This window comes from Phyllostomus hastatus, unplaced genomic scaffold (genome assembly GCF_019186645.2).
Source record: "Phyllostomus hastatus isolate PE091 unplaced genomic scaffold, TTU_PhHast_1.1 phas_contig_113, whole genome shotgun sequence".
Taxonomy (NCBI): domain Eukaryota; kingdom Metazoa; phylum Chordata; class Mammalia; order Chiroptera; family Phyllostomidae; genus Phyllostomus; species Phyllostomus hastatus.
In genome coordinates this window covers 4,125,584-4,151,619 of record NW_025333530.1, presented here as the reverse complement: position 1 = coordinate 4,151,619, position 26,036 = coordinate 4,125,584, and the positions used below count along the sequence as shown (strand labels likewise).

Below are 26,036 nucleotides of genomic sequence, written 5' to 3'. Positions count from 1 at the left end.
CCTTCCCTCCAGCAATCTTCCCCCTTAGTTCATGTCCATGGATCATACATATGTTCTTTGGCTTCTCCATCTCCCATACTGCTCTTAACCTCCCCCTGTCTATTTTGTACCCACCATTTATGCTTCTTAATCCCTGCACCTTTTCCCCCATTCTTCCCCTTCCTCCTCCCAGCTGATAACCCTCTATGTGATCTCCATTTCTATGATTCTGTTCCCCTTCTGGTTACGTGCTTTGTTTTTGCTGTTGTTTTTGTTTTTTAGAATTAGTTGTTGATAGTTGTGAGTTTGTTGTCATTTTAATGTTTATAGTTATGATCTTTTTCTTAGACAAGTCCCTATAACATTTCATATAATAAGGACTTGGTGATGATGAACTCCTTTAACTTTATCTTGTCAGGGAAGCACTTTATCCTATCTGCACTTCCATTCTAAATGATAGCTTTGCTGGATAGAGTAATCTAGGTTGGAGGTCCTTTCTTTCCATCACTTGGAGTACTTCTTGTCAGTCCCTTCCAGCCTGCAAAGTTTCTTTTGAGAAATCAGCTGACAGTCTTATGGGAACTCCTTTGTAAGTAACTCTCTGTTATTCTCTAGCTGCTTTTAAGATTCTCTCTTTGTCTTTAACCTTTGGCATTTTATTTATGATGTGCTTTGGTGTGGTCCTAGTTGGGTCCAACTTGTTTAGGACTCTCTGTGCTTCCTCAACTTGTATATCTATTTTCTTCACTAAAGTAAGGAAGCTTTCTTTTATTATTTTTTCAAATAAGTTTTCAGTTTCTTGTTCTTCCTCTTCTCCTTTTTGGTATCCCAATGATTCAGATGCTGGCATTTTTGGATATGTTCTAGAATCTTCTTAAACTCTCCTCTTTTTAAAATTCTTTTTTCTTCTTCCTGTGCTGGTTGAATGTTTATTTTTTTTCCTTATGTTCCAAATCATTGATTTGAATCCAGGCTTCCTTCCCTTCACTGTTAGTTCCCTGTGGTTTCTTCTTATTTCACTTAATGTAACCTTCATTTCTTCCTTTACATTTCTGCCATACTCAATGAGATCTCTGAACATCCCAATCACCATTGTTTTGACCTCAGCATCTGATAGGCTGGCTACCTCTGTTTCATTTAGTTCTTTTTCTGGGGTTTTGTTCTGTTCTTTCATTTGGGCCATATTTCTTTGTCTCCTCAATTTGGCAGCCTCCCTGTGTTTGTTTCTGTGTATTAGGTGGAGCTGTTTTGACCCCCTGTCTTAGCACACCTGTTAAGTTATATGGGGGAGAGCCTTAGGTATTTGCCAAGGAAGTGCATCCCACTATACCACTTTGTGGCTCTGTGTGATGGGAGGGGTTTGCAAGGGGACAGTGCCACTACCTGGCTTCTGGAGGGTTGCCTGGCCCTTGCCCAGTTTCCAGTGACTTCACCCATTTCTCATATGCATCTGGCACCCTTCTAGCTGTTGCCATGGTGGTGAATCCCAGAGTGGGTGGTTTTGTGTACATTCTAAGTCCATGCAGGCCCTTTAAACAGACTCTTCTGAGAAACCATCAGTTTCTCTCACCACCCCACTCCCCACTGGTTTTTATAACCAGAAGTTATGAGGCTTTACCTTCCTGATGCTGGAACCCTGGGCTCTGTGGTCTGGCCTGGAGCTGGAATCGCTCACTCCCAGGGCATACCTCCAGATTTTTACCCACCACACATGAATGTGGAACCACCCATTTTACCACCACTGCTGTCACCTCTCCCACCCCACCTCCATGACTACAACTTTCCTATCTTTCTGGATGAATATGGCTTCTTTAAATCCTTAGTTGTCAGACATCCATACAGTTCAATTTTCTAGCAGTTCTGGTTGTTTTTGTTTTAAGGTTAGTTGTAATTCTTCCTGTGGTTGAATAAGGAGGCAAAGAGCGTCTACCTATGGCTCCATCTTGACTGAAAGTCTGTATGTCACATTTATTAATTCATTTTTACCCCTTGTTCACTTTCCCTCTCCCCTATCCAGTTAGGAAGAAAATATATTGTGCAGTGTATTTCCCCCCCTCTCACTGCATCATTTCTCCTCCTACAAGCTGCTTTTGACATTCAATAATAGCAAACCTCTTCTTGGAAGGCCTGATAAGAATAAAGAAGAAGATGACTCTGTTATTAACAGTAGCTTGGATTCTATGGAGAGAATATTTTTAAAACCCACTCATATCTTTTGTAGTTAAGTTTTACCAACACCTGAGACAAAAGTAAGGAGAAATTGTGCCTTAAACTAGTAATTTTCAACCTATTTGGGTTGTACACTCATCAAGGAGAACAGAATTATTAAAATAGATGAGAGCATCCTATAGATACCATTCATTATCTATATATTGAATGGATAAAGATAACTATAGTCAGGTGGGGATCTGTAATTCTTTTTAATCTTTTGAAGGGATACTTGCAAACCTCTGCAACAAGCTGCAGGAAGCCTGGTACCTTAGTATTCCCTAATAAGCTTACAACAAAGGCAGGCATCCATTCCTCACTGCACCCCTCCTGTCTCACTGGATTCCATTTTTAAGATAAAAATTGGGAAATTTCCTCTTTCTTTTAAGACAAGGATTTATAGGTAAGACTTAAGATTTATAGCTAAGAAAATCGTTACACATTCCTTGTAATACCACCAATTCAAGATTCAGTTAACTGAAGAACCACACTCCAAAAAACAACTGTCCACACTCCCAATTTTAAAACATTTACCCTCCTAATTAAAATATTTACTTAATCTGGCAAATGATGTAACCACCTTACAGTAGTCATATCTATTCTTTTTTGAACATCAATAAGAATTTTCTTAATTAGATAACAGCAAAATCCCATTTAGGAACAATGTAATCAAAGCCAAGTATAGGTAGAAAACTCTAATACCCAAGTTTCTCAAAAGCACAATTGCACAGGTACAAAATAAAGGGCAAGCCGTACTGATACCAGACCTTAATGAATCTATGTCCCATATATATTGCACATAGAGTTCGAGGTTCATTGAAGATGAGATATAGAAAGTTTGCCCTTTCTCATATCTTCCTGCCCTCCAACCCTGGGTCCTTCCTGATGGCATTTTGTTAGAAACATCTTAAATTTTTTTAATTTATATCACCTGCTGCCAAACATTTAAAAGTGAGTTGAGACAAACCAGGCAGCTTCTGGGTGTGGAACCAAAAGGATGTGCTTAAGCAATTAAGTGGAGCACTTCAGGAAATTCCACTGGGAGGGAGCACCCTTCATCTAAATAATCCTCCATCATACCAATTCAGTCAGAGCCTTTAAAAAGAGGAAGTTTTACATGGCTTTTGGGTTTGTTGACATGACAAAAATGAGATTACTAAAACCATGATTCTTTCCTTTTTAGTTCATGTTACCCATGATTTCTATTAGTCATTCTTAATACTTGGACTTTCATGAAAAAATACCAGATTTTTGAAAGGAGGAGAGGGATGTAAGGATATGCAAGAAAATATAATAACTGCATTTGTCTAAATAAGCTATCAACATTTGTTGTGGCATTATTTTTATCAGTAAACATTGGAAACATCTTAAATAGCCACCATTAGGGAATTGGCTAAATAGATATGAATACATTAAGGATCACACTACAACCATTGAAAAGAATGAAGTAGCTCTAAATATACCATCATGAAAGATTTCCATAACAGTATTCAGTGAAAAACTCAAGCTTTTTCAGAAAAATATGTGTAATGTGCAACCATTTATGTAAAAAACATATATCCATGTGATTGAAAGTTTGAAAGGATATTCACCAATATCTGAGGAGGGGCTGGGGAAAAGGAATTTAAACTTTATGTGTTATACCTGTCTATGATGTTTAAAATGTATCTTACCCCCTGGCTGGTGTAGCTCAGTGGGTTGAGTGCAGGCTGCAAACCAAAGCATCACAGGTTCAATTCCCAGTCAGGGCACATGCCTGGGTTGTGGGCCAGGTCCCCAGTGGGGTCCACATGAAAAGCAACCATACATTGATGTTTCTCTCTCTCTTTCTCTCTCCCTTCCTGTCTCTAAAAATAAATAAATAAAATATAAATAAATAAAATGTATTTTACTGTAAGTGTGAATCAGATTATAAAATAAAGAAATGCAAACCTAGCAAAAGACAATAGATGCGCGAGATATACAGAGGAAAACAAAATAAATATTTGTATTTTTCATTATGCTGTTTTTAAATCTACTAGGTCTAGAATTTTATATCATGGAATGTGTTATTACACTTTTTAAATAAAGTAAATTTTTTAAATAACATTTTGAAAAAAGTAAATTTTATTTTATTTTTAAAGAGATTGTTGCCACCTATAGCCCTGGTATTTTTGTAACTAGGTTGGTCTAATTTTAATTCCATCAGGTCTTCATGAATAAATGAACCAAAATTTTTATCACCATCATTCGATCCTTAATGAGTAGAAATCTAACATTAGAGGAAAAGATATTTTGACTTGGCACTGTTACTTTTTGTTTTTTCAAGTGAAAATACAATTTGTGCAGTATCTTATTTAGGTTGCCATTGTACAGACATACCACAGACTGGTATGTGTCACTCAATATTTGCTGGGTCACTTAAACAGCAAATATTTATTTTTCACAGTTCTGGAGGCTGAAAGTCTAAGATCAGAGTGCTGACAGATCCAGTGTCTGATGAAAGCCTGCTTTCAGATTTGCAGACTGACACCGTCCCTTCGTATTCTCATATGGCAGAGAGAGAAGAAGCAAGCTTGTCTCTTCTTATATGGCCTTAAATCATCGTGAGGGCTCCACCCTTATGACCTAATTACCTCCCAAAGCCCTGTCTTCAAATACCATCATATTAAGGATTAGGGTTTTAATACATTATTTAGGGGAGGTTGGGTACTAACATTCTATCCATAGTAGGCAGGGAAAGGAAAATCCTCCCCTGGCATAATAAAGCCAAGGTAGAAGAAATATAAATTTATTGTAGGGAAAAGAACTCATCCTTGTGGTGATGAGGTATGTTTGACTTCAAACAGTCAAGGACAAAATTGCTAGAGTAAAAATCCCTCTTTTTATATACAGAATCACAATTCACCCTTTCCCAACCACAGCTGCTGAAAATTCACCACTGCTGAATCTTCCAGATACCAAGATCAAAGTTAAGTCTTTTTCAAGCCATGTTCTCTCTGTAGAGCTGTGTGAAAAGGAAAGCCACTAAACTTTACTCTGATAATCAACACTGCAATATTTCTTAGACACAAGGGCAGTAAGAGACTGGGGTTGGTTTATTCTATAGAAAAAAATAACTAATCCAGGCAGGTGGAGAAGGATATGTGGAGGGAGATAGGACAGCCAGAAGTTAGGTGAGAAGGTGAAGACAATTAGGAAAAAAAGGAGTATTTTTTTTAGCTACCTGTTCTGTTTTACCCCCAATTTGGGTATACTTTGATACAATTTTGACATTAAGCACCTGAATCTAGCGTCAGACTCTCCAGGTTTCAGGGCTCAGTATTCCATACAATTGCCCTTAGAGACATCAGCCACAGGTGAGGTCCTTAGCCCACCCACAGTTCTGCCCCACTGGCTACAAACTCAAGGGTTCCTGTGACACTTTCTCAGCTTCGATGATCCATTAGAACAACTCACAGAACCCAGGCAAATGCCATACTTAATTATTATACTTTTATTTTTAAAGGACACACACAGGGCAAGGTCTGGGGAGTCGGGGCATGTCACCATCCCTGAACATCAGCTTGTTCGCCAGTCAGGAAGCTTCACTGAGCTTTAGTATCCAGAGTGTTTTTTGAATCTTATTATGCAGGCATGATTGATTTAATCATTGGCCATGTGATTGAACTCAGTCTCCAGCCTTTTTGCTCTGCCAGGAGTTTGGACAGCTGAAAGGCCCAACCTCTAATCATGTGCTTGGTGCTTTTTGTGGCCAGTTCCCATCCTGAAGCTATCCAGGGGCCTGTCATGAGTACCACACTGGCTTTAAGAAACTTTTATCATTCAAGAAATTCTAAAGGTTTCTGAAGCTCTATATGAGGAACCAGAGGTAAAGACCAGATATGTTCATAATATCACAGCACCTCTGAGGGCCTGGGAACTCACAACAACCTGTATCATGAAGCTTGATGCAAGGGAATTAGGTAGCAAGATTACCCTCGCTCTAGAAGGTTTGGGACAAATAATTAAGCCTTACAGTTAAGATATACATTAACCAAACCCCATCTAATTTAGTTCAGAGAATGTGGTAAGAGGATATTTATAAGTAGGCAGAGAATACATCTCTTATTACAATTTCTAGAGGTTATTATCCATAACATTAATGTAAATTAGTGAACAGCAAGAAGTACCATACTTCAAATGACAATGAATCAGCTAAAGAAAAATGAAGGCTGTTGCCCCTTTACACCCTACCTCCTTAACTTTCTCTTCCCCAAAGAGTAACAAGAACCCCCTGTCACCACCAGTGTCGCTAGCTAGTACCACTAGCACTGCACATATGAAACACAGACCTGACACCTGGGTGGGAACTAAATGAGTCCTCCATGGAAAATTGCTTGTCTTCTGCCCCATGTTCTTATTTAAAATCAAAGTGATTCACTAAGTGATTCCCATTTTGGAACACCTTGGCATGACACAAAGACTTATAAAAGAGGAGAACATTAGAACAACATTCTGTTCTGGTTACCATAATGGAAGTTTTCTGTTCCCTCTGAATAACTGTAGAATGCATGTTAAGTGAGAGATACAATATAGATTTACATAGCTAAATCCTCTGAGCCCTTACCTTTATTTTTGTTCACTTATTCTTTGCTACTAACATTATCAGTTGATAAGCCCCTTTTAAGAATGGGCAATCCTTAACACGAGTCATGGGGGTGAGGAAGACAGACTTCTGTGCAAAGAATTAGCTCTTCAAACTGCTAAACCTCATAACATGAATAACATATCTGCTTGGAGGCCCTCCCAGCTTCCTTCAGGCCACTGCAAGACTTGTACATTTGACCTACACCCATTACTCGTGTATGACAGTGGTTTTCTACTACATGGAAAATTGACAAAAAGACCTCATGCTCACATACAAGGGCAGTCTTGTCCATTGTTGGGGCTTGTTCCTGTGCCAATGCAGTAGAGGAAAGAAATGGTATGGAACTGTGGTTCCTCTACCTCTGTATGAAATATTTCCTCTTCTCGCTTACTAATTCATTTTATGTCCTCATCTCTTGTCTTTGCCTTCTAACTGGAAAGCAAGAAAATTAATCTTACGAATATAATATTACATGTTGTATACTAAGAAAAAAATAAAAGAGAGGGGGAAAAAGAGGAGTAGATTAAGTGTGTGTAGAAAAGAGAGAAGGCAGGAAGGAAGGACAGACTTCTATAAAACCACCAAGAACTTTCTCTCAGTCATATTTCCTAGTAAGGTGTTCCTAGATTTAAGCAGGTGTATATAAAATGCTTATATAGAAAACCTGATGGTTTGAGTAGTAATGGTCCTTTGTGGCTACTTTAAAGAAGTATTTTCTTTTAAAAGAACTGAAAAATGTTTACATGTAGTAGAGCAATGAAAAGAGGTCTGAGCTTATTGCTAAGAAATTACTGAATTCTTCTGGATCAGATTAGAGGCAAAATAATACATGTTTAAATAGTAATGATTATAATTACTTTTTTAGTAATTCAAATAGGCATGTCATTAAAAATATGTAGGACTTACTTTAAAAGTAATATATAAACAAGTAGTGTCCCTTAAATGTATTTTTCTATTTCATTTTCTGCGTTTAAAAAGTAATTTTTTTCTGAATTATTTACTGGCTTAGTTTTGTAGTTTTATCATTTCAGTTTTTAAAATTTTGGTGAAATACACATAAGTTTACCATTTTAACCATATTTAAGAATACAGTTCAGTGAAATAAGTATATTTAACAGTGTTGCACAGTTTTGAGGTTTTGAATTTAAAATTTTAGGTCTAGTTTCTACTAAATTAAAATATTAAGTACAAGTATACCTAATGTTTCCATGATTATATTTTTCAAGTTTTTTATTCATAGCTACTGTGTATTTATACATCAAAGTAACTACATGAAAGGGAACTAAAGCTCATCCCTCCTGCTTATTATGATTGTGATAATGATTTTAAAGAATTCTGGAAGCTCATCAATTACTGAATTAGCCTACAGGGAATTTCTTCAAAACAAATGTTTTTATTGTACAGGGAAATTTTTCTTCTGGTGTTTTTTTATACATTGACCTTCATCTTTGTTACAAACTAATTGTATTACATGCATGTACATAGGAAGGAAATAGAACTGGGCAGTTTCTGAACAAGATTATTCAACATTGCAATAATCGATGACAAACTAAAGCGCTGCCAAAGTGTGAGATATTTAGATTTCAAGAGAATCAAACTTGCTTTAGATCTGCAGTAGTTGTGTAATTTAAGGTTACCTGGATATTCATTTAAGACGTCATGTTTTCACTTAAAAATTGGATTAGGGTTAACCGGCTAAAGAGCTTCAATTTAGAAGTAGCATATGGACTGCAGTCACGTGTCACTTTATTCTTGGATCCTGAGCAAGACCTGTCAAATCACCGGTAAGATCGGTTTTCTTATTTACAAATTAATAAGTTAATTAAATAGAAAACACTTCACTGTACTTCTCTAACATCTTTAAAATCCTGGTTGAAGTGGCCGGAATTTATAATATACTGAGTCCTATTTTGCAGAAAATCACTTCCGTTTCCCTTCTAAAAACCTTTCCCTGAGGGCCTCTAACAAATCACAGCCACCTCACTCGGGGGTGATGAAAAATGTCAGAGACGAGGGGCGGGGCTGAGAGGCGTGGCTAATAGGGTCAGACCCGGAAAAACCAATGGAACAAGAATACGTCATTTCCGCCTGCGTTTTTTGTTTGTTTGTTTGTTTGTTTTTTGTTTTTACGGAGTACAGAAGCGAACCCAGGCAAGCGGCTATTGGCAGGTGAAGGGAATGGTGGTCCCTCCTTATCAGCCGGTACCACTCGTTTATTGGGAGACTGGTTTCCGTCTACGCTGTTTTAGAGCTTTAAAGGCCCCCAGCCGCGGAGGTCCGCACCCCACACAACCCCTTAAGGAAGTTTCGTTTCTCTGCAGCCCCCACGAGGCCTCAGCCTCTCCAGAGTTCTCGCCCAGGGCTAACCCCTTCGCCCGCGCACGCTCCTGGCCCTGGGGGAACAGCGCGTCGCTCTGGGTGGAAAGCGCTCCCCGCCCATCCGCCGGCTTGCAGTTCCTCACGCTCCCACCTGTCCAAGTGCTATGGCGTCCACCTGCAGGCCGAGGGGGAAATACTTGTTAACCCACCTCGTATTTTCTGGACTTTTTTTCTGTGCCACCCATGAAATGATTTTACGTTTTCCCGTGTAGTTATTTAGAGATGGAAAAGGGAAAGGCGTTTTTAAGGAATGGGTTTAGTAGTTGTTTTCCTTTATCTGCTGTTAGTAAAAAATAAATAACAGGAAAAAAGGAAAAGCGAAGCTACAAAACTGAAAAAAATCACAAAACAACCCTTTATTCAATAAAACAGTAAGAAACGAAATGGGAAGTATATTAATTTTAATACTATTTTCTAACTTATAAAGTAAGTGGAACGGAGAATCTAAAGGTTTATCTTGTAGGCTTTTTCTCATGAGCGGAGCTATATGTTATAAGTTATTGATTTGGGATGTTATTGATTTGGGATAGACAAAACTCTTACCTCAAAATCTGCAAGTAAAATCTTTTATTACCTGAACAGTGGTTTGACATCACTTTTTAGTACCTTAGGATTTATGAAGTGTTTTCACATTGGTTAATTTATTGGGAGCCTCGTAATAACCATATGACATCAGTATTGTTTTTAATCTAAGGGCCTAAACTGTCCTTATCCCCCCTTTCATCCCTGGACCTTGTCTTCTTAAACCTACTCAAAAGACTTTTACCCCTCAATGTATCCCTCTCTTTCACATTTAATTTCTCCCCCACTACTGGATCATACCCAACAACACCTTAACATGCATTAATATCTCCCATATTAAAAAACTAACATCTTGAATCCATTCCCACCATCTAGCAACCACCCCATATCTCTGCTCCCTAACAGAGGTCCAAGAATTGTTACTATTCTCAACTTTTTCAACTTTCCCACTTCCTCAACCATCCCAGGCTTTCTTCCTTGCTCCTCCACTGAGACAGTACTGTCAAGGTCACCATCAATTTTATCTGGCCAAATCTAATTTATTCTCAATCCACTTGACCTTCCAGCAGCATTCGACACAACTGAGCATGTTTTTTCTTGAAATATGTGGAATTTAATTATTCCTCAGTAATGTGAATGACTCATTTCTGACTCAGATAACTTTGAATACTGGAAGATATTTTGTCAATATTTTGAGCTATTTATAGCATACTCGTGACATGTATGCTAGTGTGCATTGCCATTTTCACCACTACTTTCTTAAATCTAGACAACCAACAAAACAATAAATCAAGCCCTGATTCATGGAGTTTCCAGACTCCTGTGATGTAAATTTCCCCACCCTGGCCAATTCCAAGCTACAATCATGGCCTGAGTAACTGGGAAGAGATGTACAGTAGTGCAGTGTCAGATAGTGTTTCCACCATGCAGAGACCAGTGGTTCTCAACTGTGGTTGATCTTGCTCCCCAGAGGACATTTGGCAATGTCTGGAGGAAATTTTGGTTGGTTATCACAACTGTGCTATTGGCATCTGTTGGGTAGAGGCCAGAGATTCTGCTAAACTTCATACTGTGCATAAGACAACCCACACAACAAAGAATCCAGCTCAAACTATCAGTGCCACTGTTGAGACACCTTGTGATAAACATAAACAACCTCAAGAAAATAAGTAGAAGTAAAATAAGTAGAAGTGATAGGGAGGAAAAAACTTTCTTAGATTCTGTGATTGAGGCCTACATTAAAATTAAACTGACAAAAGATAGATTAACAGGAGAAAAGGTATAAAAACATTATTTGATGTTAATGTTTTAATTTTACATGCACACAAAAAAGGAAATGAAAACCCAGAGGGGCTGTTAGTAATGTATACCATTTTAACAAATGGAGATAAGTTTGTGAAGTGAGCAGACACAGGAAGAGAGGTTTGGGAGTAAACTACTGGAAGATGAGGGTTATGTAAGTAAGGTTTGTTTGTGCAGACCCACCTCAGTGCCAGTGGTAAGTCATTTTCCTCCTCCTGGTATGGAAAGGAAAGGGGGACCACCTTCACAAAGGGAAATTACTGATGTGGACCCCAGCCGGCAGTGTCCACAGTGTTGTGGATGCGACAAACAAGTTTGCACAGACTGCAGAAGTCGGGTGGAGAAAAGGGACAGCATGGCCACTCTGAAAGAAAGAACACCCCGGCTGGTGCCTGGATTGCCTTTTATTGCTTTCTGGGAGTATTATATCAAGGAAGGTCCTTATTCATTATGCTCAGGCAGTAATGATCAAACAATAGACAACATTCAAAGAACTATGAGGGCTTATTCGGAGTCAGGGTCAGTTAGCTAAAGGACCATAAAACTTTGGGAAACAAACTCATTTCATGCTGGGACCCTTATCAGAAAATTGAGAGCATTCTTAGCAAAGGAGTTTTCACAGGATTTTATGCATTCTCTCTTATGCCTGATCACCCTAGGGAACTGCCTATTCCTACCCAGGACTGCAGCGCCCTCTGGCATTGTTTCAGGCTTAAGTCAGGCAAGGGAAGTAAAGCAGTGAGATTAGGAGATTTCGTGCAGACAGAATGAGGACTCAGGCTATGTCAAAACTGAGGGGTAAAGGTCAATCATCCCCTTTTTCTATAGACCCCCAAATCCTTCCCTGAGGTCCCCTTTGCGACCATGGCTGTCTTAGGTCATCTCTCCCTTGAGGAATCTTACTCATCATTGGCTAACCAGTCATCCACCCGGGGCCAAGCAGGGTAAAGTAAAAGGGGGCAGAGGCAGTGCCCCTGCCAGGAAGATAAGCTTTGTCTCTTTAGTGACTTATGGTCCCAAGGTCTTTTACTCAGCCTTAGCCATGGGGGATTACAGCTTCTGCAACCAGGCAGGGTGGTTCCCAACAAATCACCTCCTTGTTTTGGGCAGCTAGATGCAGGGTAAAGAGCTTTTCCTACATCTGCTGTTTCTCAGTTGTCTTCAGCTCAAAATAATTTGTATGTCAAAGTGGCAAATTTTGGGGTGGAATTTTCCAATCCCCTTTAATAGTAAAATAGTAAGCAATGAGTTTTCAGTATTTATTCCCTTTATTTTATGTAATTGTAAGTTTAAATAATTTAATTTTTAATAATTACTTTAAAAACCAGCTCACAAAATTTTTGAAAATTTAAAATTTGGTTTTACTGAGCCAGTACAAGCCAGCTCCAGCCTACCACCCAAACCATGTCAATTAATTTCCCATACAGTTATAGCCTGGCACCTGCCTACATTTTTGATCTTCTACTCCTCTGCCTTTTCTCTAAGCTCCAAAGACAGTTTTCTTTCAACCACTTGCCAGTCATTTCCTGTTTGCATCATGCAAAGTAAAGTCTCCTCATTGGACAGGCCTTCCCTGACTACATGTGCTGAAATACTCCTGTCATTCTTTATCCCACTACTCTGTTTTATCTTCTTCCTTGCATATGTACTTCTTTTGGCGTGTATCTCCATATTTTAAATAATATGTTATTTGACTTATTCTTGATTTATTTTAGATTTAGCTATTTCTGGTAACCTCCTATGATATAAAATGAAAATTTAGTACTCACACCAAGCCACCACAATACACGTACATGCATACATACACTCATCCCATGCCCTATTCTTCCTAATTAAAAAAAAAAAAATCCTGCCATAACACCAAATAGGTTCTAAAAATGTAACTTCATACAGTATAAGATTGAGTTACTCCAAAATAATAAATATCCAGGGTAAGTGTGCTTTGGAGACAGGAGCCAATCACCAATCATGTTATATCCAAATTCATATTATCATGGGTGCTATCATAGGGTGTATTCAGGTGGCTGTTGCTGCAGTCTGTGAAAGAATTCACAGAGAATAAAAGGCAGAGAGCAAAGTTTTAAATTCACTTTCCATGAGGGAAAGGGGCTAGTGTGAAGAGATACAACAGCTGTGAAAAGTTGGGGCTCTGAGTTTTTATTGGCTGATAAAGGGGGAGAGGAAGAAAAATGGAGCTGGGTAGACACGGCAATTAGTTGTAAATTAGGAGGTTTCTGGCTGATTGTTGAGGCTTCAGTTAGTTCTGATGCCATCTTTGGGAACAGGGTCCAGAAGCTCTGGTATGGCCTGTCTTGTTTGTACACATTTTGAAACACCCGCTCCAGGGATCTTGCATGAGGAATGCTTTTCAGCAGTCACTCCAGTCCTGAGAATCGAGGCTCAGAGAAGCAACAGTTAATCATGCCTGACAGACTCAAGGGAAGATAGACAGCTAGCCCAGGTAAAGAGGGCCTGAAAGAGACCTTTTTTGTTCTTTCAGGGTATGTAATTATGGTGTGTTGCTGTCATTGTATCACATATTTTGATAATTATTCCTGGCTGAACCATAGTAATAGTTTAGCTTTATTTTCTTTTCTTTTGCCTGCTGACAGATACTTAAACACCAGTCAGGTATTACTCCTCTGGTCTAACCCCCCAATAGTTTTCCATCACACTTAAAATTCTAACTTTTTACAACGGAAGGTACAGTGTAAGCTGTTATCCCGCTACATTTCTGCTGTTGTCCTGTACCATTCTTCTTTCCAGTAGTCTAAGCCAAACAGGCCTTCTCCCTGTCCCAGCTTCCTGTTTCATTGCCTTCACACTTGCTATCCTGTCTGCCTAGAAAGCTCTCCGGATGTGTAAATGGCTCACTCCATTCTGGTTTCTTAAACAATAATGAAGTCACATAATATGTAGAGTGTTTAGCCTCCTTCGATACTTGTTGTGTTAGTTCCCAATAAATATTTACTTAAAATGCTTTTTGATTGCTGCATGATATGTTAATGAATGTTAACATTTGACTCTGATCCCCAACACCTATCATACTAAGCCAAGTCTAAACAAGGATATGGGAACAACAGTAGAAACAAGGTTCCTAAGCAAGATTAAGACCCTTCCAAGTGGTGCCTGATATACGTATGTACAGGGTATCAGGTATTGGTGTATAGATTTCAGTTTCTAGAAGGTTAAGCAGATACTACTGACGTTATAGGAAACCAGCTGAATGAAACACCTGGGCCTAATCCCAAGACTACACTTTAGACCAATTTTCAGTTGTAGAGATAACCTTTTAAAAGTTTATTTCCAATGTGTCAGAGATACCTTTTGTGAAATAAAATAAGAATTAATTACTAGAGAAAGAGAAAAGTAAAGACACAAAACTACACACCCATTACACACACCCACTACAACATCATGTGTTTGTGCCCCACAGCAATGTCAAATTGCTGTGAAAGTTTCCACCTGCTCTCAGTCGCTTCCTTTATCTCCTCAGGAAACATGCAGTTAGGGATTGGCCTAGGTCTGTGGGCCACACTCCCAGCAGCAATTTTAGAGATCCACCTCCAGGAGATCCACCTCCAGGAGATCCACCCCAACCCTTTATGCCCTGTCCCTCCCCACTTAACGTTTCAGGTGAAGCCTGGAATGAATTGTTCTCTTGGTGACAAAACCATTTTTAGAAATTATTATTATTATTATTATTATTGTACATATTCATTATAGAGGTAATAAAAATAAACATTTTGAATCCCTCAATTCTATCACCATTGTATACATTGATATTCATACTCATATATAATAGTTACACACACATTTGAATAGGGGAGGGAGACACTAACACAAATACCTTATTAGAGAAAGCTGTTTAACAAACTGCTCTTTAAAAGTTGCACAGTGTGATATGAAATATTTTACATATCAATGTGTACATTTACAGCATTATTTTTAATATTTAATATTAAATATTAAATTTAATATTTTCATAGTAAACTATTGTATGAGTGTGTCATTTACTTAACCAATCTCCTATTCAATCAGCCAGAAAATATTTACTGATCACTTACTCTTTGCTAGAAATGGGACAGGCAGCAATAAGTAAGAAATGAGTCTGACTTTAGCAAACTTACATTGTAGGGGGCTGAGATAGGTAGTAAACATGTTCAATACACATGAAAAGGATATTGATTTGTCAGCATCTAGCAACCTTTAGTCTTCATTTCATGAGAAGCAGAAAGCAGGTGTCTGCAGGAAACCCATATGAAATTATTTAAGTCAAAGTGCCCAATAAAACTGATTCAGATATGTTTACACAGTTAACATGGATTTTTAAAACCTAGTTTTAAATTTTTACCTACAAATTTTAGGGTGTTTTGGGGAAAATTATACAATCTGCATGAATCAGCACTGATGCTATCTTGTGGCATCTCTCTCATGTATGTCCACTGCTTTATACCTTAAAGCACTAAGCATAACAAGAATAAAACTCACAATTCCATTATTGCAAAGAATATTAAAAGATCCACACTAGTCCTAATGTCCCATTTATGTTTAATTATTCACTTTTGTAAAATCTAGAAGTTAGGGACTCTCATACAATGTTTATAAGTGTAAATCAACATTTTTGAGGACAGTGTGCCTGTGTCAAAATTTTAAAGTGCATACTCTGTTTTTGTGTAATTATATATCTTAACTACATGTACATTGTAAAAACAAAATCACACAATATAATAGAGCATATTGGGTAAAAAGTCTCCTTTTCATTCCTAAACCCAATCCTCTTAGTTGCCCTGGTCCCTCCCCAGAGACGATCACTCAGCAGTTTCTGGTATCACCTTCCAGAAAGAGTCCATGCAAAATACATGTCATAGCGATTCCACTTCTAAAACTCTGTCCAACAAAAACAGTTGCACATATACACAAACAGGTGTATAAGGGTATTCATTTTGTAAGTGTAACAACAAAATATAGAAACAATCTGCATGTCCAATGATAAAGTATTAATAAATTATGGTATGCTCATAATTAGGAATACCGAGGGAGATATGTATTAACTTGGAAAAGTTTCCAACACATATTGTTAGGTAAAAAAATTGCAGAAAATAAGTATAATTTTATCACATCAATGTCAAAAATCCTGTATGATGGGTGTATGTATCTGTATATGTAATATACAGGGTCCTGCAGAAGTAAAGCCTGGCTGAGTGTGGTTGGTAGGGTAATCATACTGCTGTAATAATGTAGAGTTTTAATTTGAGCATTCTGCCTAAAATGTCACATGGTGTGTTTGAGTGTGATATTGTTGTTACATAATTACATGCTTATGATTTTGTAATAAAAGATTTTGTAACAAAAAGGAGCATTATTTGTGCCAAATGCTGTATATATAACCATGGGCATGTATATGCCTTTCAAGAAAAGACTGGGCTAGAAGAAATGGAGGATTTTTTACTCTGTTCTATATTGTTTGAAATGTTTACTGTAAGAATGGATTTATGTATTATTTATATAATAACTTTTTAAAGTATTTTTATTGATTATGCTATTACAGTTTTCCCAATTTTTTCTCCCTTTATCCCCCCTCCACCCTGTCCCCACAACCCCCCAGCATTCCCCCAACCCTTAGTTCATGTCCATGGGTTGTACATGTAAGTTCTTTGAGTCCTCTGTTTCCTATACCATTTTTATCTCTCCCCATCTATTTTATGCCTACTAGTTATGCTTCTTCTTCCCTATACCTTTTCCCCTGCATTCCTCCCTTCTCACGCCCCACTGAAATTCCTTCATGTGATCTCCATTACTCTGATTCTGTTCCTGTTCTGTTTGCTTAGTTTTTGTTTTTGTTGTTTTTCTTTTTTTTAGATTTATTTGTTGATAGTTATGAGTTTGTTGTCATTTTACTGTTCATATTTTTTATCTTTTTTTTCTTAGATGAGTCCCTTTAACATTCCATATAATAATGGCTTGGTGATGATTCCTTTAACTTGACCTTATCTGGGAAGCACTTTATCTGCTCTTCCATTCTAAATGACAGCTTTGCTGAATAGAGTCATCTTGGATGTAGGTCCTTGCCTTTCATGACTTTGAATACTTCTTTCTAGCGCCTTTTTGCCTTCTCAAGGTTTCTTTAAGAAATGAGCTGATAGTCTTATGGGCACTTCTTTGTAGGTAATTGTGTCCTTTTCTCTTGCTACTTTTAAGATTCTCTCCTTATCTTTCATCTTGGATGAGTTAATGATGATGTACCTTGGTGTGTTCCTCCTTGGGTCCAACTTCTTTGGGACTCTCTGAGTTTACTGGAAATCTATTTTCTTTACCAAATTGGGGACGTTTTCCTTCATTATTTGTTCAAATAAGTTTTACTCTGTTCTTTCATTTGAGCCATATCTCTTCATCTTGGCACAGCTGATAAGTTGTAAGGGGGCAGGGTCTAAGATTTTCACCCAGGCAGGGTGACCCTCTTTGTTGCAGTGCTGCCTATGGGGTAGGCGCCAGAGAGGGAACAGTGCAGCTCACCTGCTTGTCCACAGAGACTTGTTTCATCAGACTCCTTTGTGAGACTGGACGTTTCTCCCAATGTAGCAACTGTTGTATCAGCTCTGAGTTTCAGTTACCACTTCTATCAGCCCCACACTACAGCCAGCCCTGCCCCCAAGGTCCACCGGCTCTCCTCGGTTTTTCTCCACCAGCCAGACCTCTCGGTCCACCGCCTTGCCAGTCTGGTGGTTCTGATTGATTTTTTTTCTTTAATTCCTTGGTTGTCAGAGTCCCATGCAGTTTTTTTTTCCTGGTACTTCTGGTTGTTTATTGATTTTAAATTGGTTGTTATCCTCCTTTTGGTTGTGCAAGGAAGCAAAGGATTTCTACCTACACCTCCATCTTGGCTGGTACCTATATAATAACTTTTAAAGTAAATAAATCTAAGTGATAATATGAACAATTTTGGATTTTAAACAGTAATGAGATTTAAGTAGGGAATGATATTTACATATTTTTCTGATATTTAACTATTACCCTGATTCTATGATTATTTGTGAATATCAAATACCTGTATCCTGTATGTTGACCAGAGAAAAAGAACTTGGACAGGAAAATAATATAAGAGTAATGATTCTATATCAGAAAGGCCACATTACAAACCAACAGAGCAAAAAAAAAAAAAGACAAGATTTGGCTGCAATTGATTAATCAAAAGATGACTAATGAAATTAGAATTTTATCACAAAAAGAGTAATGAATCAAGGTAACCACCATGTTTCAAAATTGAGTATAGTTATTATTCTATTTTTTTCTCACATTTTAAAATTAAAATTTTGATATGATTTTTAAGGTTATGATAAATCTCAGATGGCAAAGCTACCTTCTGTATTTATCTTTTTAAAAAAGATTTTATTTATTTACTTTTAGAGAGAGGGGAAGGGAGGGAGAAAAAGTGGGAGAGGAAAATCAATGTGCCAGACATACATCACTAGGTTACCTCTCACATGCCCCCCACTGGGGACCTGGCCTGCAACCCAGGCATGTCCTCTGACTGGGAATCTAACTTGGGACCTTTTGGTTTGCAGGCTGGTGCTCAATGCACTGAGCCACACCAGTCAGGGCTGTATTTATCTCTTTGGATGATAGAAACAGCAAGCGTCCTTAAAAATTATTAAACCTGATTATCAAACTATTCACCAAAAAACTTTTTTCCTGAAGTGTTCCAAAATACACAGATAAACTATACTTTGTTCCTTCTCCACCTGCTGGCTAGAAAGAGTATATCTTAAAGTGTTATTCCTTGATCAAAATTGGCAGTCGTTTAAGCCCCATATATCATTCCTTACTATTATTTGCGCTAACAGTTATTTGCAAATTATGAGAATAACTGTGTTTAAAATGTTCATTATATCAAAATTTTTATACAAAACAATGCACATGCATAACTCTTATTTTTTAAAATAGTTTGTATAGTAATCAGTACAATTTATTGAATGTTTATAAATGGTCCAGAAAGTATATAAATGCTTTACCTGTGTTATCTGATTTATTCCCTCACAATTCTATGAGGGAGGTACTATGATCTCCCATATTTTACAGAGGAGAAAACTGAAGTTGGAAAAAGTTAAATAATATACAAGATCACACAACTAAATGTAAGGTGGAATATGTTAAGATTTAAATTCCAATCTTACTTCAGACCCAAAGATTTAATCTATATTCCCATGCCTCCTATATTACTAAAGCTATTTGAAGGGAAAAAAAGTCAGACTTTTTTTCTTTTTCTTCATCCTAATTGTTTTATTTTTTTATTATATTTTATTGATTATGCTATCACAGTTTCCCATTTTCCCCTTCTTTATTCCCCTCCACCCTGTACCCCCCCTCCCACCAGCATTTCCCCCACCTCTTAGTTCATGTCCATGGGTCATAAATATAAGTTCTTTGGCTTCTACATTTCCTATACTATTCTTAACCTCACCCTGTCTATTTTGTACCTACCATTTATGCTTCTTATTCCCTGTAACTTTTCCCCCATTCTCTCACCTCACCCTCCACCCACCATGTGATCCCCATTTCTGTGGTCCTATTCCTGTTCTAGCTGTTTGCTTGTTTATTTTTGTTTTTATTTTTCTTAGGTTTGGTTGTTGATAATTGTGAGTTTGTCATGTTACTGTCCATATCTTTGATCACCTTTTTCTTAGATAAGTCCCTTTAATATTTCATATAATAAGGGCTTGGTGATCATGAATGCCTTTAACTTGACCTTATCTGGGAAGCACTTTATCAGCCCTTCCATTCTAAATGATAGCTTTGCTGGATAGAGTAATCTTGGATGTAGGTCCTTGCCTTTCATGACTTGGAATACTTCTTTCCAGCCCCTTCTTGCCTGTAAGGTCTCTTGTGAGAAATGAGCTGTTAAGTCTTATGGGAACCCCTTTGTAGGTAAGTGTCTCCTTTTCTCTTGCTGCTTTTAAGATATTCTCCTTATCTTTAATCTTGGGTAACTTAATGATGATGTGCCTTGGTATGTGCTTCCTTGGGTCCAACTTTGGGATTTTCTGAGCTTCCTGGACTTCCTGGAAGTCTGTTTCCTTTTCGAGATTGGAGAAGTTCTCCTTCATTATGTTTTCAAATAAGTTTTTGATTTCTTGCTCTTCCTCTTCTCCTTCTGGTACCCCTATGATTCAGATGTTGGAACATTTAAAGTTCTCCTAGATGATTCTAAGCCTCTCCTCATGTTTTTTGAATTCTTATTCCTTCATTCTGTTTTGGTTGAATGTTTATTTCTTCCTTCTGTTCCAAATCTTTGATTTGAGTCCCAGTTTCCTTCCCATCACTGTTGGTTCCTTGTACATTTTCCTTTATTTCACTTCTCATAGCCTTCACTTTTTCTTCTATTTTGTGACCATACTCAACCATTTCTGTGAGCATCCTGATTACCAGTGTTTTGAACTATGCATCTGATAGGTTGGCTATCTCTTCATTGCTTAGTTGTATTTTTTCTGGAGCTTTGATCTGTTCTTTCATTCAGGTGATATTTTTTGTCTAGGTTCACCTACATAGTAAGGGGCAGAGACTTAGGTATTTGCCAGGGCGAGGCAACCCAAGTGGCTGCATTCTGTCGCCGTCTGTTGGGGAGGGGTCCTAAAGGGAACAATGTTGCTTGCTTGGCTCTCAGTCACTTCCTTTGCTACCCATAAGCAAATTGGGCCCTTCTGCTGCTGATTCCTGGATGGGTGGGTTTGTGTATCTTCTAGAACCCTGTGGGTCTTTCCAATGAACTCTCCTGTGAAGGTGGGAGTTTCTCCTGCTGCATCAATCCCCACAGGTTTTTTCAGTAACAGGTTTTGAGCCTTTATTTCCCTGAGCTGGAACCCTGGGTTGCATGGTCTGCCTCGCTCCCCAGTTGTTCCTCCTGGTTTGCCTGCATGCAAATGTGGGACTGCTGGTTCTCCAGCCACCACCACACCTACCCCAGTCCTTCAGCCACCACCTTGCTGCAAGTCCTCTCCACCTGGCTTCCTTCTCCACCCCTCCTACCAGTCTGGATGAATGTTTCTTCTTTAACTCCTTGGTTGTCAGACTTCCACACAGTTTGATTTTCTGGCAGTTCTGGTGGGTTTTTGTTTTTAAATTTTGTTGTTGTCTTTTGGTTGTGCGAGGAGGTACAGCGTATCTACCTACACCTCCATCTTGGCCAGAAAGACTTTTTTTCATAGAGAACTTTCTTTCTATTCTTAAAAATGTCAGTTTTAAAGCTCAGCAATATCCAGTTGAAAGAAAATATCTAGTTCTAAGCTTCCAAATAATTTTAGCATCAAAAGAGAAAAAAATTAAAGATTATATATGTATGTTTTACTTTTATTTTTCATACTAAATGGCATATCTTCTAGACAGTGTCTATTTGGTGTCTGTCTTTCAAAATATGCACATATTAGTAGATTATGTTATGTGTTTAAATACTTCATGGCTTTGGGATTTGTAAATCTTTTTACATTTAGCATTTTACAAATAACAGTTCAGAATTTAAAAATTTTAAGTGATATTTACTTACTTAGTTTGGACTATGATGAAGCATCTCAAAACCATATTGCTACTGTAAATTTAATATGTGACATTTATACATTTTTTCATTCATTCAACTTTCTATTTAATTTTCATCAAGTTCTAGTGACAGTTTCATAATGAATTATATAAAATAATTTCAAATATACCCATTTCTTTCAGGACTTTAAATGTCTTGGAAACAAGAATTGGAATTTACAAAGAGAGATAAAGCTGCCAGAGTCATTCAGAAGGCCTGGAAAAGTTTCCTTGTAAGGATTTTTCCTTTTGCAACTTTACTGGGATATAATTTAGATATCATATGGTTCCCCTCTTTACAGTGTACATTACAGTAGTTTTTAGTATATTTACAGAGTTGTATACAACACTTTGCCTTAAAAGCACACTTTTTTTTTAAAGATTTTATTTATTTATTTTTAGAGAGGGAAGGGAGGGAGAAAGAGAGAGAGAGAGAAACATCAGTGTGCGGTTGCTGGGGGCCATGGCCTGCAACCCAGGCATGTGCCCTGACTGGGAACTGAACCTGCAATGCTTTGGTTCGCAGCCTGTGCTCAATCCTCTGACCCATGCCAGCCAGGGCACATTTTTAAAATTTTCAAAAAATTAACACTAATTAATATTGTCATTAGTCTCACAAATATTTTATGTTGTTCCTGATCTGGGCCAGACACTTTGATAATAGCTGCTATGAATGAAAGTATCAGTAATTGCCCTGGCTGATGTAGCTCAATGGAGTGAGCGTGGGCCTGTGAACCAAAGGGTCACCAGTTTGATTCCCAGTCAGGGCACATGCCTGGGTTGTAAGCCAGGTCCCCAGTGTGGGGTGTACAAGAGGCAACCACACATTGATGTTTCTCTCCCTTTCTTCTTCCTTCCCTTCCTCTCTCTCTAAAAATAAGTAAATAAAATATATTTTTAAAAAAGTATAAGTAATTGGATCATTTGGATTTCACCCCTAAAAACTTTATTTCTTGACTCTGGAATCAGGTTTGTGAGCAGGTGTTAGGAATACATTCATTCATTAAATATTAACTGAGTACCTACTCTTGAGGTCTTAAAGTTCAATAATACACCACATGTGGGTTAATGTAGTAGTTTCTTATCATGCTCTATATGGGTAGAGCTTGTCTTTTTATCCAATAAGGAATATTCCAAGTAGATTTACCTGGTTAGGTGACAGCCAAGAGCAAAATGATGTCACTCTTCTCTCTCTCATAGCAGCAGCTCTCTGTCTGCTGACAATTTTGTGTGAAGTGGTATGGCTCTGTTTCTAGCACACAAGAATACTTTTGTATCAGTTAATCAAGTCTTGCAAAGTAGCTTCCATTATTTGCCTCTACTGCCTCTATCAAAGCCATAAAACCTATTCTGGAGGGTAACTATTGATTTTCAACACTGAAATAACTTTTTTCCTTAAAATCTACTGTTCCTTTGATGGTTTCAATATGCATACTTGTCATCTAGGCTTAAGCTTTTCTGTCATTTGTAGCTTCTCTTACATCCAAATCCAATGAGCCACATGCCTTTATTTCCCTGGCACGGGGCTAGCACTTTATAGTACTTCTTTGCCATTAAGGAGCTTCAGTAGAGAAGGCACATATATAAGCAAGCAAGTTGGGTGTGTGTGTGTGTATTTTAACCAGATGGTAGACTGAGCACACATTTTCACTTTCTGTTCCTCCAAAGCCCCATTGAAATAATAATATACAGAAACTTAACACGTAAAAGAAGGGTGTTTGTGAGCAAATAAGAAATTTTATCTCATTTACAGAAAACCAAAAACAGATTGTAGCATCCAGCTAGACAAAACTGTGTAGAAGAATTGTCCAGATACATTTCAAAAGAACTCCAGTGAGAGAGCTGGTTTGCCATTGGAAGCCTAGAACGAATATCAATTAGGAGTTAGCAATTTAAAAGGCCTGGAAGAAAGTTGGTGGAGACAAGGGGGCTGATTGAAGGTCTATACACGGAACAGCTATCTGTATGATTTGTCTCCCCTGTCACTTTAAGATCCAAAGCTTCAGGTAGATGGATATTTATCATTAGCAAAAAATCTTTTGGTGGATGGATATGTTCCACTGGGAGAAAAAAACCCTAAAGGCTTATTTCTAAAAAAATTAAATGAACTATCTGGGAAAGCTAATTCTAGCATGGACTTGGCACTTCACATAAAAAACCTCTTAATTTTAGTATACGAGAGTCACCCTGATTAATTGCTGGCTATCTGACCATCCCCTATAAGAAAGCCTGTTGATTAGCTTAATCCACCCACATCACAAAGCTCCCAGGCATAAAAGTGAATAGTCAGAAAATAGGAGACTGCACAAAAACACAGGATATACATGCTTCCTAGAAGAACTGACACAGACTTTCATTCTTAATTACGGTCTTGTAACACATAAGCCTCTGACAGACTGCATATGTGAGAGTGGTTTTCCACATAGCCTGGGCATACAGTGGACTCTGTGCTAGGTTTGTGCAAGTACACGCTGTGATGTTTGCACAATGATGAAATTGCCTAATGATGCATTTTTCAAACTGTATTTCTGTTGTTATGTGGCACATGACTGTATTAATGGAGAACCAAGGATCACCTGACATTTAAGAAAAAAATATTATAAAAACAAAAAAGAAACAGAAAGAGAAATAACAAACCTGAGGGATTACCGTAAAAGTGACAATTCAGGTTAGATCAGTATGGTGAATGGCTGTAAGGGGGGTATATCTGGTGATAAAATGATACCTCATGCAATAAAAGGTATGTCTGAGAAGTTGGACTTAAAAAGTGGTTAGAAATTCTGAAAAAGGGCTAACCATGAAAGCCATGGTTCAAGTATCATACAAACTAAAATAGTTCTAATATATAAAGTGAATACATTTGATCTTCAAATCGTGGTAATGGTGCTAATTTGACTTAAGATAAGCAAGCTGGAGAGATAGAATTTACCAAGAGTTATTAAGGATGTTTTTATGAAAAAGGGTATACGGAGAGGGTTACCAAAAAATAGCTTTCCAAGATTGAAGAATTTTTAGGAGTTGACTAAATTTGCACTAACATGAAAAGCAGATAGGGTTTGTAAATCACTGGAATTACAGAAATGAAGAGGATTCTGTATTGGTAATTATAGATAATATTAACTGAGTGCTTTCTTATACCAGAAGTTGTTCTAAGTGCTTTACAAATATTAACACATTCATTTTTTACCATAGCTGTATGAGATAGCTACTATCATCCCCATATTTTAGATAAGAATCTGAGCAGATAGGTCAAGTAACTTATCTAGGGTCATACAGCTAGTAAGAACTAACAGTTGAACCAGACAATATTATGCCATAGTCAATGTTCTTACTCACCTGACTATATTTTGTCTTTCTCCTAGATTACTCTGGAGTATACAGAAGTGACACAACCAAAGTTCTGCATATTCTATTCATAGTTGCTAGTGATACAATTACAAACTTAAGGGTAAAACACTTTGTGAAAATACCAACATTGCTTGGCTTGTCAAAGGAAACCTTGAGTGGATAATATTCTAAAATCTAGTTTAAATGTATAAAATCTGTTTTATGGTTTTTACTCATTTTTCCCAGTTTTGACCATAAAATTTTATGTGTTTGAACCTTTAGAATGTTACTGTATTCCAACACTTTAAAAGTCTGATTAATATAAGAAGACAAGGGGAACCACGTCAAATAGTAAGATATATTAATCCTAAAGAGGTAAGAACATTATTTATTTATTTTTTAAATTTTCTTTTAGATTTTATTTGTTTTTAGAGAGAGAGGAAGAGAGGGAGAAAAAAAGGGAGAGAAACATGGATGTATGAGAGAAACATCAATCAGTTGCCTCATGCACAGGCCCCAACCAGGGACCTGGCCTGCAACCTAAGCCTGAGCCCTGACCAGGAATGGAACCAGCGACCTTTTACTTGCAGGATGACGCCCAACCAACTGAGCCATGCCAGCCAGGGCAAGAACATTATTTATTGATACACCATCTTTTTTTCTTTCATAAAATTGTGTAGCTTTATAAACTCAATGTGATTGTAGTTGTTCCTTTTAAAAACATTTTTTTGAACTATTAAGCACACATAAAAATTCATTATACATATATGTGTAACTCATTGAGTCATTACAAGCAAACCCTTGCATAACCATCATGCAGATTCTTAGTCTGGCCAGAAGTTTATTAATTTTACTGATCTTTTCAAAGAACCAGCTTTTAGTTTGTTTAATTTTCTCTATTGATTTTCTGTTTTCAGTTTCACAGATTTCTGTTCTGTTTTTCTTTTTTTTTTTAAAGATTTTATTTATTTATTTATTTTTAGAGAGGGAAGGGAGGGGGAGAGAGAGAGAGAGAGAGAGAGAGAGAGAGAGAGGGAGAGAGAGAGGGAGAGAGGGAGAGGGAGAGAAACATTCATGTGTGGTTGCTGGGGGTTCTGGCCTGCAACCCAGGAATGTACCCTGGCTGGGAATCGAACCTGGGACA

At 37.7% G+C, this 26,036-nt stretch overlaps 1 protein-coding gene across 1 annotated transcript in view; it reads left to right on the top strand.

The window, feature by feature from the left end:
- Positions 1 to 8,939: 8,939 nt before the first annotated feature.
- Positions 8,940 to 26,036, top strand: part of CUNH11orf65 (chromosome unknown C11orf65 homolog) — a 47,306-nt gene continuing 30,209 nt past the window's right edge. The window contains exons 1-3 of the mRNA XM_045839584.1: positions 8,940 to 8,965; positions 21,710 to 21,798; positions 25,175 to 25,267. Coding sequence (XP_045695540.1) covers positions 21,718 to 21,798; positions 25,175 to 25,267 — 174 coding nt within the window. The 5' untranslated portion in view covers positions 8,940 to 8,965; positions 21,710 to 21,717. The remainder of the gene's footprint in view (positions 8,966 to 21,709; positions 21,799 to 25,174; positions 25,268 to 26,036) is intronic.